Raw genomic sequence first — 14,563 nt, 5'->3', positions numbered from 1 at the left:
AAGGACTCAGGGCAGTGTACAGGGCAATAAAAATACAATAAAAATACAATATACAAAAGTTAAAAATAAGATTAAATAGAGCTAGCCCATTACAATAAATAATTAAAAATACTAAATAAAATACCCCAAACCCATTAGACCAGGCCAGCTTGTTCAAATAGGTAAGTTTTCAGATCACGGCGGAAAGAGCGAAGGTCAGGAGCCATCGGGAGCTCAACCGGTAATTGATTGATTTATTTATTTAGCAGCTATCTGGCCCATTGTTTTCTAACTTTCTTTTTGAAAACATTTTGTATCTTTACAGACTTATTAGGAATAAGATTGGTACATAAAAGGCAAATTCACTGAAACAAAAGAGGCAAACTCTCTGAAGGATACTTTGCCCTTCACCACTAATCTTCCTTAGCAATATAATAATAAAAATAATTACTAACAGTAATCTATTAAATACTTGTATATACCATATGACTGACAGTATCCTGATAATTTACAAATCAAAAATAAGAAAAACAAGAGGAAGAAAAGAAAAGTAAAGATGGTGAAAAGCAGACAGAAACATAATGAAACCATGCAATCCAAAGGGGACTTTACTCATCCTTCCCCATCCTTGCCAAAGGCCTGGATGAACAACTGGGCTTTCAAGCTCTTCAAGGCACCAGTAGGGTGGGGGTGATTCAAATCTCATTCCAGAGGGTAGGCACTGCTACAGATAAGCCCACTTCTGTGGTCTTGATAGATGATAATAGTTAAAGACACCTTGAGCATGCCAGCCCTGCCAGATTGAAGCAGCCTGGCAGATATTACAGAAGGCAGGCAGTCTCTCAAGTAACTAAGCCCTATGCCCTGTAGGGTAATGACAAAGCACCTTGAATCATATCTGCAAGCTAGCTGGCAACTAGCGCAGCTTGTAAAGCAAAGGGTTACATGAATATCCCAAGACATGCCCATCACTGCCCTCACTGTTACCTTGTGGATCAGTTGACACTTCTGGGTGATCTTCAAGGGCAGCCTCATGTAGAATACATTGTAGTAGTAAGTAAGTCGTAACTGACTAAAGGCTCCCTTGATCTAGGAAACGGTACAACTGGCATACCAGATGAAGCCTTGCAAAGTTCTACCTGGCCACAGTTGCCACTTGCTCATTGAGCAGGAGCTCGTGAGTTCAGTTCAAATGGCACTCTATCCTTGAATGGTGAAGTGCAAGGTTAGAGATGAAATATCCCCAAATCTGGGCAGCCCAAAATTCAAAGTCACTTGTTAGAAGTGAACCAGATGTTTTCAAAAAGAAAGTTAGAAAGCAATGGGCCAGATAGCTGCTAAATACATAGGGGCCCTCCTAGTGCTAAGCCGATTATAATGTTTTGTTTTAATTATAAAGTAATTTCTGTCACTGATATATCTATCAGGCCTTCCTTCCCTCTCTTTCTCCTAAGATTTAGGAGAGAAACTGTAGAAAGAAATATATAAATATAACGTATTATGGTAGACTTAATCTGCATATTATTATACCTCCCCAATTTTGATTTGTAAAATTTTATAAAAATATGCATTATAATTTAAATGTAATAATCTACCTTTGCCCACATAATTCATGAATATTTACAATAGCATATACATGGTGTCAAGTAGCGTATAAAGTTAATAGAAAGGTCTTATTTATGAGATGTTATTGTTTATAATTTCAGATATAAAGTTCCTTGGCCATTTTCATCTCATTCAGGACTTCAATATGTAGCAGAAACTGCTGATGAAACTAAGTGCAAAACAAAACTGTAAAAATATTGCTACTTAGCATAAGCGAAGAATAGCTGTTATTGTGGGTTCAGAGATAACTTTGAAGAAGGCACATAATAGTAGTTAGAAAAAGCATCAAAGAAGGAAAGACAGGAGGAAATGAGGAAGACGCTTAAGCTTGTCCTTCCTTGACTCTCTTTAGCGTAAGAAGGAAGGAAAAAAAAAACACTGTCAAGATTCTGTTGTTATATTACATGACAATAACACTGAGCTTGTACAGTTCTTCTGGTGTCTATTTTCTGACCTACCTCAAAGAACTGTCACAATTTGTGCTGCCTTGCCTCCAAATATACTCCTACTGATTTCCTCTTTAGGTAGGCAGCTACCATGGATACCTGTGTGGATCCATTAAATTTGAAAGACATCTGGTGTTAATCAGATGCCTGTGACATCTTAAAATGGCATGCTCATGTTTCACGTACATACATTTCTTTATAAGGTTTTACATTTCTTTTGGAGAAAACTAAATTCTGCTTAGTTTGTAATAGCTCAGCCCTCCTCTACTTCACTTAATTCTGAGACAACTTAAATAATAGTTACATTCCCTTTCTGTCACTGACCAGTCAAAACACTGACATAACTGATAAGTGAATTCTTTGCTGCAGTAAAGCATTGTAATTTAAACTTCACTTACAGTTGTCTATAGCCAGTGCTTTTTTTGTAAAAGAAAAAGGTGCCGGAACTCACACATGTCATACAACCCGCCTTGCCTACCCTACAAGGTTCCATCCAAAAAAGGTGCCGGAACTCCGTTCTGAGCGTTCTATGAGAAAAAAAGCCCTGTCTTTAGCCAATGTCAACCAGAATTGTTCTGGCTTTTTCCAGCTAATGAAGCTTATTATGTGCTCCTTCCATAGTTATTCCATATCAATTCACTTTAAACAGCTATTGTTATTATAGTTGGCCACACAGTCAGCCAGATGTTTAGACTGAACTTGGCATTTTTATCCAACTATCAAGTCCTTCCCAAGAACTTGGCTTGTCATATTGTTATTATTATTTCCCCATTATTTAGCTTGTTTACTGAAGGTTATTACATATTTAGCTATGAATAAGGAAGTATGTGGGCAACATAGAAATAGAAACATTATTCAGTGAAATATTCTTTAAGATATAAAACAGGTGAAAGAAAAATGATGAAAGGGTTAATAAATATTAGTATGTAGTTAACAGATTTCTGGGTAGGAATTTGAATCTTAGTTATTTGTAACATTTTGTGTGTGAGATCTTCAAAATAGACCCTCTGTTCCCTTTTTTACCCGCATGGTCTAATTACAAGTTTTCTCATGCATCTTCAAGTTATGTCTGCACACAAATTAATTAATTTGGTTAAGGATTATAAGAACTTACTCTTAACTGAAGTTTTAGAAAGGGGTTTCAGATCTCATACATCTTTTTATTTTTTTTAAATGGCAGTGATATAATGCTGGAAAACAGTAGCCAGGGGATAAATTTATGAAAATTTATTAACCAAGCAATTGGTTCTTCATTTTAACTGCAACTTATTTATTTATTCTTTATTTTCCACCCACCTCACTTTGCAGGATTTATATAATAGATAAATAATATTCTGGAAAAATAATAATCTAGCTAGCCAGAAGTGGTTGTTCAGTCCTGAGCTATATTTTAAGGGCATTTAAAATCAAATTTTGTTCATTTCTCAACCTTCCCAGGAAATAAAACAGGTAAATCGTTTTATCGCTGTGTCAGGAACATAAGCATTTCTTTTTATAAATCTAATTTCTATTGTGCTTCTATTGATTTCTTCTTTTTTTCCTGCTTCTTCATATTTATTACTAACTATCGTGGTAGCAATGGTGGAGATAAATGCCTATTATATAATAAAGTCATATAGATCTAATAAAACTCTTCATGTCACTTATTCTCTGATGTGGGTTATTCTGTCAGTTGTTTCATAATTTAATTACAAAGCTGATAGAGATATTATAGAATAATTATGATCATTTATAAAGTTGCTAAATGATACTAATATTAATGAAGCTATATGTAGTTTTTTATTATTATAAACAAATAGTTATACTATAAATATTTACTTGTTGCCTCTAAAACGCTAGTCTAAATAACTGAATATTCCTTTGGGGATGTTCTAGGAAGCTTTTCTTAACACAATGATTCTTTAGTTTTAATGACACATTCTGCAGTTGTTAGTTTTGGTTCTAATGCTAAATACAAGGTGATAAAACAATGTCTAGACAGTTTACTGAAGCAGAATCTTTTAAAACAGCTTATATTAAACAAGATGCTTCTGGCCTCTCTATTTTATAGACTTCTAGCCAAACAGAATTAGAGAATTGGATCACAGCAGTTCATTCTGCTTGTGCCACAGCAGTAGCACGACAACACCACAAAGAAGATACTGTGAAACTGTTGAAAACTGAAATTAAAAAACTGGAGCAGAAGATTGATATGGATGAGAAGATGAAGAAAATGGGAGAAATGCATTTCCTGAGCTTGTCTTCAGTTAGAGACTCTAAGAAAAAGAAAACGATTCTCGATCAGGTAGTTTTACTTTAATGTATTCAATATGCAACTCTAAACTAAATTCAGGTGACCTAAAGTACTTCTTATGCAATACTGAAAAGTTGTTAGACTTGTCTTTTCTACTTTCTTTCTCAAAATTTGTTATGTCAGAATTTTGTAAATAAGAAACAGTCTGGTTTCTGTTTTGAAACACAGGCTTCCCACATGAAAGGGATCACTTTTGATTGACTTTGCTAAGGATTAAAATCATACGTAAATTCATAGAGCACAGTCTTTTTTGAGACTGTTTAAAATTGCAACATATGCCATATTGACCTCCTGAAGGAACATCGACAAAAATAAACAACCAAATTTCAGACAATCACCTGTCTGAGATGGTATAGGTCAGACATGTCAAACACAAGGCCCGGGGGCCGGATCCGGCCCACGAAGTGGTTTCATACAGCCCACGAAGCCATCCTGGAAACAGTGAGGGAACGGCCTCCACTGCCTTGGCCCTGGCCCAGAGACCCTCCTTCTGCCAGAGACCCTCAGATCTGTCCCACTCCTGCCCAGGCCCCCATAGGCACCCTTGATGCGAACGATGTAGAGCTGGCCACGCCCACCCAGTAGGCCAGACACACTAGCCATGCCCACCCAGTAGGCCATGCCCACCCTGGCCATACCCACCCGGCCCCCTGAGGGCAACCGCAATGCTGATGCGGCCCTCAATGAAATTGAGTTTGACACCCCTGGTATAGGTTCTCCAGCTTGAGCAGGGGACTGGACTAGAAGACCTCCAAGGTCCCTTCCAACTCTATTCTATTCAAATATGTATTCAGTAAACAGATTTGACCTCCTGTGCTGAGTTATCTTGGACTACTAAATGTGTATAGATTATCCAGAAGAAAACTGTATCATACAGAGATAGTCCTCATTTAGCACTTATCAGAATCAGAAACACCATCATTAAATGATAAGAGCATAAGTTTAAAAAATCACATGAGTGCTGCTTAGTGATGGTAGTTCTGGTTGCTGTTGTTAAATTTGAGGTCATTAGAGGAGGACTTCACATGACCATGATTTGCAACTTTTTGGCAGCTTTCCCACTGACAGAAGCTGGCAGGGGACTGCATGACTCTGCTGTTATATGAGGGCCAATTGCAAGTTCTATTTGTTCAGCGCCATCGTAAGTTTGAATGGTTGTTGAATGACTGGTTATTAAATGAGGACCACCTACATTATGGGAATTTCCAGGCTATTGGAAATATTTTCCATTAGCAAGGTGAAGAACACAAATGATGATACAGCTGGTGAAATTTATTACTCCCCAGAGTATTTTATTTATTTTATATAAATAAACATTGGCTTTAAACTGATGGTGTCAACAGTCTAGAGCAGGGGTGTCAAACTGCCGGCCCGCGGGCTGGTTGCATCATATGGAGACGGCCCCCACCCCAGCTCCAGCAATGTAAAAAACATTGTGATACATCACGACACATCATGTGACGTGGCGAGTTTGACACCTAAGGTCTAGAGCAGGGGTAGGCAACCTTGGCTCTTTTATGACTCGTGGACTTCAACTCCCAGAATTCCTGAGCCAGTCCACGAGTCATAAAAGAGCCAAGGTTGCCTATCCCTTGTCTAGAGAGTTTTTCTATTGAAGTGCTGTCTTCCTATCCCTATGATGTTGCATGACAACTGTTTCTAAGTGATTTTGGATCTTTGAGTGAAGAATCTAGCCACAATAAAGAAGAAATTGAAACTGGACATCTATGGAAAGCATGACAAGACACTTCTGCTTTTTAAAATTGTAATCTTATTAACATCCAAGTAACAGCTGTTTCAGGATCTCTGTCACTTGCTTTTTCAAAATAAGTATATTTACGTTGTTCTCATTTAGAACATCAGATTCTTCCTTCTTCATGGAAAATGTGATCTGTTTGTATGATATAAGACAGGGTTCTTCAGACTTGGCCCTTTTATGACTTTTGGACTTCAACTCCCAGAATTCCTCAGCCAGGCATGCTGGCTGAGTAATTCTAGGAGTTGAAGTCCACAAGTCATAAAAAGGCCAAGTTTGAAGACCCCTGATAATAAGGTATACTTTTTCTCCTTAATTTATTTTGTCTTCTTGTAGATCTTTGTTTGGGAACAAAACTTAGAACAGTTCCAGATGGACCTCTTTCGATATCGTTGTTATTTAGCTAGTCTTCAGGGAGGAGAACTGCCAAATCCAAAAACATTACTTGCATTTGCAAGTCGCCCAACTAAAGATGCAATGGGTCGTCTTGGAATCTTTTCAGTGTCCTCTTTTCATGCACTGGTGAGTTTAACCTGAAGGTTATTTTTGTTAAACTACGTATTACCTGGTGCAGAGTGCAGAGTGAATGCTGTTGCTATGCAACATCTGGTTTCTGCTCCCCTAGCCATAAAAAGCCAAATGTATTCTTTGTGACAAATGTTTCTCTTTCTCTTCCAAACTCCTGACTAACATAGATTTACCTTAATAGGTGTTTTTCTTCTGTATTATAAATTTATAATTCCAAGGCTGCATGAAGAGAAGTTGGAGAAATGGGGAGGAAAGGGAAAACAGTAAAAAAAAACATTCTGCTCCTGTTTCTGGAAGTTTAATCAAAGAAAAAAAATGTCTATTGCAGAAAAGGAAAGAACCATTAAGATCAACAGTATGAGTGGCAGAGTCAGTAAAACTCACATATAAACAGTTTTAATTGACCTGTTGAACTAAGAGGCCTTCTGTTGTCTCTGATTTGGATCTTTGAAAAATGTAACTTTTTATTTTAAACCGATGCACTGCTATTATGGCACATGTGCAATTGTTTTCTGGACAGGTGCAATGTATGTGAAACCCAAGTATGGATTGAGCACATCTATCTCGTCCTAAATAATCGTTTGTGTAATACATATGTGTAGATGTGTATTTCTTGGCATTATTGTGAATCTCTTAATTAAGGGATTTTTTTTTGATGGCTGATAGGTGGCAGCTCGCACAGGTGAATCTGGTGTCAGAAGACGAACACAGGTAATGTCAAGATCAGCAAGCAAACGAAGAAGTCGATTTTCTTCTCTTTGGGGCTTGGACACTGCTTCAAAGAAAAAGCAAGGGAGACCAAGCATTAATCAGGTAGCCCACATGGCTTAATAATTAATTGGAGGCTTTGAAGATGGTCTTTTTATTATTACATTCTTTTCTTTTCTGTCGGGATGTAGGGCAGATATGAACTATAATATTAAACAAAAGTAACATAATCCATTATTGTATGTATTCTGTCTTTCAATCTTCTCCACAATTTTTAAAACTTGGAATATATGTCTGCTTTCTGCATCACCAAGATTTATTAAATGTAACAGATGAAAATTTGTTGTCTGTGATCTACTTGATGCAAGCTATTTCCCATTCCTGGGTCATGTAATTTTGTAATCTTTCCTGCAGGAAAAAGTATGATTAATTGTTAATCAAGTGTCTGAGGTTTATTAAAAATAAGCTATGTTCTTAGCAGTGTATCCAACTTGCTTAACTTTATAATAAACACATGTCAACAAAATATGACAAGATTTTCTTATCCATCTTTTATCCATAAAATCTAAATTTGCAAAGGGAGGCAAGTTGAAATCTGGGCCTTTGAACTGCTAGCAAGTCTATATCTTAGCTTTTCTAAGAAAGGACATGTCATCTTGTAGATACTTTTTCAGAATTCACATTCTGTGTGCTGAACAGCCTGGGTGAGATTAATAAAATTATGTATGACTTGGCTCTAATATAATTTCATCAATTTACAGTTCCTGCATTTTAACACAACAGAAGAATAATGTGTTGCAAGTATTAATGAATGATTTAACATGTTGTCCATACAGAGTCTCTTTGGGACTGGGATTAGCTTAGAGACACTACTTTATAAACTATAGTGAATATTTGGCTGCAATTTATAAGTTCTGCCTATTAGCATCCTCACTTCTGGCTTGAAAAAAAGTTTTTCTTTTGCTCATAACTCGTTTTTTCCAAATAGTTGCAGTTTAGAATGAGTACAATTTGGATTTTGTTTGAAAAGACCAGGTAATGAGCATAATTTAGCTATTTTTGTACTTAGAAACTAATTTTATCCAAATATAATTGATATGCAAATTTTCCTCCTGAGCCCTTCTTCGTTTCTTCTATCAACATGAAGTGTTCCCAGATTTAGCAATTATTTGCATCATCTTATTGTATTTAAAATAGCACAATTTCTTTGTCTTTTGAAGGTTTTTGGCGAAGGAACTGATTCTGTAAAGAAATCTTTAGAAGGAATATTTGATGACACGGTGCAAGAAAATAAGGTAAAAAAAAGAATATAATTAATTCACATAAAAGAAGTTCAATTAGCTTGTGACCCAGTACAGTGAAGCCGAGTGAAATGATATGAAATGAAGATCTGAAGCGAAGGGGAAGAAGAAGCAAAGCTCGAAACATGATGACAGCTCAGTTCAAAGTCTATTTGCTAGTGATATGAAAGTTTCTAAATATTCGCTGGCATTTAAATTAGTAGTTGGTGAACACAGAAGTAATCAGAATTTTGTTTATTTTAAAAATGACAGCATGACTATCATTGATAGAAACTTCTTCCCATGAAAAATATTTATCCAAGAACTTGCTATTTTGAGAAGCCTACAGGTTTTCATGCATATTAGGTTGAAATTAGCTGAAGTTGAATTGAATTCTGCTTTCAAATCTATGGTGACACCTCCTTTTACATGAAGAGATATGAAACTAAATATTTCCCCTTCAGATTATATAAGAACATAAAGACTTGGGTATTTACTCTGCTAGATCAGATCTCAGCTCAGATTTAACAAGCATTTAACTAGCATAGAGGAACTTTATGTCCCATTTTGACTTTTATTGAATATGTGGATAGAAAATGGACTGGTTTTGCAGTCCTGTTCCCACACCTCTCCTGCATTCACATGTTCAGAAAGGACCCTGAAGTGAAGCTGAATGGGTGTACACTTAAACAAGAATACAGCTCTCCACTGTTAAGCTCAGTTACAGTGGCAATTGTATTTGCATTCAAAAGAGTCGAATCCACTTTTCCTTCACGAGTATGGCCTGAATATTATGGAAACTGACCTAAAACAGACAAGACTTTTTCATGTGCTTATGTTCTCATTTTACCTCGCATTCTCCATGTGTTCCGGTGAATATATGTTTTTGAGACAAAGTATTCTGCTGATCAGCTTTCTCCTCTCTGGATAAATATATACCTTCATTTTATAAGGCTGATTTTATTTTTTGTTGAACTGACTTTTGTTGTTAAGATATTTTTCTTCATCACGGTATATATCATTATTTATCCAACATGCTTTGGTACTTTTCAAGACCTTTTCTAAACTGTGAAGAGCTTTTATACTGCACTATTTTTACTTTACAAAAAAAAAACCCCTCAGCCTTACAGCTACTAGAAAGAACCAATTTTTGTAATCAGTGCTTTTTTTCTAAAAAAAAAAACACAAAAAAAGGTGCCGGAACTCAGAGGTGCTGTCACTGGGAGCGACACCGGTGTCTTGCTATGGCGTTGCCACCCGTCCTTTGCACCCCCGCCCCTGCAGCTCGGAGCCATATGCCACGGGGATTGCCCTCCCCACAGCCACCATGGGGATTCCCTTCCCCGCAGTTGTCACACTGCGGCCCATCCTGAGCCCCCACCCAGAGCTGCTCCGAACCCCAACCCAGAGCTGTGTTCCTTGTGGCAGTGGTCTCCGGTGCCAAACAGCCTCTTTCCAACCACATCCAGAAAAATTTGTAACAAACATTGGAATTCTCAAGGCCATGTTTGGTATTTCCCAGCAATCTGTTACTGGAAGGAAAAAGCAATCCCTGCTGCGTTACTGATCCCAGAGAAGCATTTGCATGTATGCAGGTATCCTTAGGGTGCCATAGTTATGGATGAGAAATATTGGTTGCAAAGTTGGCATTTCTGGATGTGATACAGATATTTTGGACTTATTTTTTGTTTCTTTGCATATTTGATATTTTTTAAAAGGCATATACTACTGACTACACTTATGTAACATCTTTTGCTAGGATACATGACCACTGCTTGTCCAGAATGTGAAAAGTGAAAGATTGTGACTAAACAAAATTTTAATGTACAGATAATACCACCAGAAATTATTTTAGCCATTTTAATAAATGTTGTTATTGATGTTAAGCTCACCATGGAAAACATCATATATTGTTATGTATATACTAGGTTAATTATTTAAAGACTGAAGTGCAACATAACTAGATTCTAAATAATCTATTTTTCAAAACACACAACAGTCCAAACAGTAAAAGTAAAGTCCAAATTAAAAATATTTCATTCTTAAGAATTGTTTAATTTAAAGTGGTTTAGTTGTAATAGATGGTTATAGATTCAAAATATTTTCAAGAGTTTACAAAAGATACTATTTTTTCTAGCATCAACTAAATTAGACATATTACATTGAGAAAAATGTTTCTCATTTCTTTCCTGTTACCTTTATTGATTTCATTGGAGAGATGTTAACATAGGAAATAGATTATTTTGTTATCTAATTTTACCTTCCAAAAGACAGAAGCAGATGAAAAATGTGAGGTTCTTTCCTGTTGGCTTTTTTGAATTAGTTGTTTTAGATTCTAAAAGTTTAGTTCCTAAAGAAGTAACCTTGTAAATAATTTTAATGTCCTTCTCTAGTGCAGGGTAAGCAACCTTGGCTCTTTTATGACTCAAGGACTTCAACTCCTAGAATTCCTAAGCCAGCATGGCTCAGCTTGGAAACCTCTCTTTTTCCCTTCAGTGTGGCTGGCTCAGGATTTCTGGAAGTCCATGAGTCATAAAAAAGAGCCAAGATTGCCTACTCCTAAACCCAATAGAGGGAGCTTTTTTTTGCAAAAAAAAAAAAAAAAGGTGCCGGAACGTTGTTCTGAGTGTTCTATGAGAAAAAAAGCCCTATTTGTAATATTTTCTAGAGAATTCAGAAGAAAAAAATACCATATTACAGTCACTAGGGCTCTATTCCTTATTAATAAACTATATTATTAATGATATGCATGCAAAGCCAAATGCAGAGACTTTCATCAATAGTAAATATAATTCTCTTTCACATATTACTTTGCTGCCTGGACACTTCTGAATTCCACTTGTGTTCCTTCATGTTAAGAGCCTCATTGCATTTACTTTTCCTACTGCACACAACAGAACATTTATTAACTTTCTATCTGTGTCATTACATGTGGTTTTATGTCTGTTTGTGCACCAGTAATATACTTTTCCTTTCTTAAATAGGACAATACTGAATTTTTCAATGCTAACATTAAATATAGTTGAACATATAACACTTTTTTCCAGAAAATATCAGGTAATATGATATGCAATCATAAAGTCTAAACATAAGTGGAATAGTTCCATTTCATATTGAAGAACCTTCATAGAGACCTCAGCTAATTAATTTTTCTCTATAGTTGATTAGTATGTATAGTTTAGTGAGACTTCATTTTTGGTAAATACAGTTCTGTTTTATCTTTTTTGTATTGTATGTACATAACTGAAACTGAATTTTGAAACATTATTACTTAGGGCCAGTGGGCATATTTTTAATTGAGCAAATGGGATTTAACAGTGTGATACCATTTAAAACTAATGGAAATTCCATACATCTATCACTTGATAGAAATGGTAACCTCAGGGTCTAGTTTAAACTTACAAAAGCAGCAAACATTTGAAATGAATGCTATAGTTTGCCACAGGACATTCGTAATTCTAAATCAGCCAATTCCATAGTGAATTTATCACCTTGATTTATTTCTGTCGTATTAATACAAGAAAATGTTAGCTTTAACTTCAGGGGCCCAACTCCAACACATGCAAGAAATTCAGGAGAAACAGGCTTCCCATTGGGAATCCAATGCATGTATGGAATTGTTCCATCAAAGAAAGTGATCCTTTCCCCAAATGTTGGGAAATTGCTAACAAAACTGACACCTGGACGATTTGCTGACAGTCCTTAGGTTTTTCTTTTCAGCACCAGGTGACTAATTCCCCATGTGTAATAAAATACATTAGATTTTATAATTTAATTTGATAGAAAATAACTCTACCTCAATAAGCTTGTTCTTAATTGGAAAAGCTGAGTTACATTTAATCAGAAATTTTTTCATTCCTTTTTTCAGAGAGAAAAAGAAGTAGCCCTCACTACTGTCCATCCTCATAATCCTGACTCTGACATCTGGGTTCATGAGTATTTTACACCATCATGGTATTGCCTGCCAAATAACCAGTCGGCTTTGACTGTGATCCACCCAGGAGACACAGCAAGAGATGTCCTGGAAATTATTTGCAAGGTAAAGTAATAAACTATACATAAATAAATACAATTGTGTGTTTGTGTGTGGGGAACTTTATAGAATTGGTATCCAATTGGTTATTCAAATGGTATTATTTGAAATGATAAGAAATTATTGATAGATGGCTCCAATTTCAAAGCATTTCCACTAAAGCCAGCAGTTCTGTGAATTTTTCGCTTATATGCAAATACATTGGATAAAAAAGCAGTGCATTTTCCATATCTGAATGATCTGTATTTTAATAAATGCATGGAAAGTGTACACTTGAAGATTTTGAGCTTGAAAATCACACTGAAATCTGCTTTCCTTCCTAATATATTGCTGAAAGATGGGAAAAGGAGAAATGCTTCAGCTGTAATTCATTATACTCTTATCTTTTCAACTAGATTTAATGCAATTAAATTCAATGTCAGTATAATCTGAATTTAGATGATTTAGTGGAAAACATTTCTAAAGGCAATAAATATTGGAGAAAATAGTTGCTCTGATATACTTGCATTTCACAGCTTCCTGTAATCTATCTCTTTGCATGCAGGGAATTAATTGTGTGAGACATTCATATTAATTATGTCTGCCTGCAGATAGTCTTTGGTCAACAACCTCTTATTCAGCAACTGTTTGAAGTTAAGAACAACTGGTAGCTTTGACCAGTTCTCAAAGTTTTAGCTATCCCAGCACCCTTATGGTCATGTGATCATGATCTAGGTGCTTGAAAACTGGCTCACACAATGTTTGCATCATTCTGCTGTCACGTGTCCCATTTGTGACCTTCCCTGCCAGTTTCCCAAAATCAAAGTCAATGGGGAAGATGGCAAGGAAAGTTGCAAGTTGCTCAGGTAAATCTTCCCCAACCCTGCCTCCTCCCTCAACCCCTCTGCTCATGCACCCTCCCCGGCTACCTGTGCACTTTTATGTACCCTCCTTGAACCTCACTATGCTTGTACTGGACCTCCCCTGCCTGCAGCAACCTCCCCAACACCTGGCATTAATTTGATTTAATTTAATTTAATTTATTAAATTTTTATACCGCCCTTCTCCCGAGGGACCCAGGGTGGTGTACAGGGCAATAAATATTAAAAACAAAATACAAAAGTTAAAAAACAATTAAATATTATGCCCGGTATATACAGTAATTAAAAACCATGTTAAACCCCAACCCCCCAACCCATCAAACCAGGCCGGATTGCTCAAATAAATAAGTTTTTAGATCCCGCCGGAAGGAGCGAAGGTCGGGCCATCCGGAGCTCGACCGGCAAGCGGTTCCAAAGGTCTGGCGCGCCCACAGAGAACACCCTCCCCCTAGGGGCCACCAATCGACATTCTTTGATCGGAGACACCCTGAGGAGGCCTGCCCTCCTCACGCCATTAGCACCTGAAGCCCTGCCCTCCTCACGCCATGCCCCTGTCACACCTTTCCCACCAGTTGTGCACCCTCTCACTCCTTCTTCTGCCCGGCAGCAGCGGACTTGCAACTTCCTGTCAGCTTTCCGACTGACTTTGCGGAAGTTCCAAGAAGGTGCTTGTTCAATGATCCACAATCCTCGCTTAATGACAACAGTGGAGACTGCAGGAATTACTCATTCATGTAGATACTAAATAATGTTATATTTGAAAATGACGTGGCTCTGTTCATACAAAACAAACCAAGATTCAGAAACTTAGTTCAGTCCCTGGCTTTATATACGAACAGCAATCAGAAGTCTCTGTTTAGATATAGCAGTTTGGAAACAACATAAGCTCTTTGTAGCAAGTTCTGCTGTTGGAAAAAGTCAAACATGCCCTCAGATAGTTTATAGCTATATAAGTCAATAATAATTTCAGGCTATCATTTTCTGTCAATATGTTCACTGTGTGAAGTATACCTGTGCATATATGTCAACATTCTTTTCATCAGGCTGTGAAATGTCAGTTTCTCTAAGCAGCAAG

General features: G+C 36.7%; 1 protein-coding gene across 2 annotated transcripts in view; it reads left to right on the top strand.

Moving 5' to 3' along the window:
• TIAM1 (TIAM Rac1 associated GEF 1) overlaps positions 1 to 14,563 on the top strand; it is a gene marked incomplete at its 5' end in the record, with an annotated part of 87,774 nt that overhangs the window by 35,727 nt on the left and 37,484 nt on the right. For both annotated transcript variants that reach the window (XM_083361810.1, XM_083361809.1), the window contains 5 exons: positions 4,081 to 4,314; positions 6,416 to 6,601; positions 7,274 to 7,420; positions 8,536 to 8,610; positions 12,464 to 12,634. In XM_083361810.1, the coding sequence (XP_083217936.1) occupies positions 4,081 to 4,314; positions 6,416 to 6,601; positions 7,274 to 7,420; positions 8,536 to 8,610; positions 12,464 to 12,634 (813 nt within the window). The remainder of the gene's footprint in view (positions 1 to 4,080; positions 4,315 to 6,415; positions 6,602 to 7,273; positions 7,421 to 8,535; positions 8,611 to 12,463; positions 12,635 to 14,563) is intronic.

This window comes from Vipera ursinii (assembly GCF_947247035.1).
Source record: "Vipera ursinii genome assembly, chromosome: 4".
Taxonomy (NCBI): domain Eukaryota; kingdom Metazoa; phylum Chordata; class Lepidosauria; order Squamata; family Viperidae; genus Vipera; species Vipera ursinii.
The sequence above is the reverse complement of the archived record's forward strand: the minus strand, read 5'-3'. Positions and strand labels throughout refer to the sequence as shown.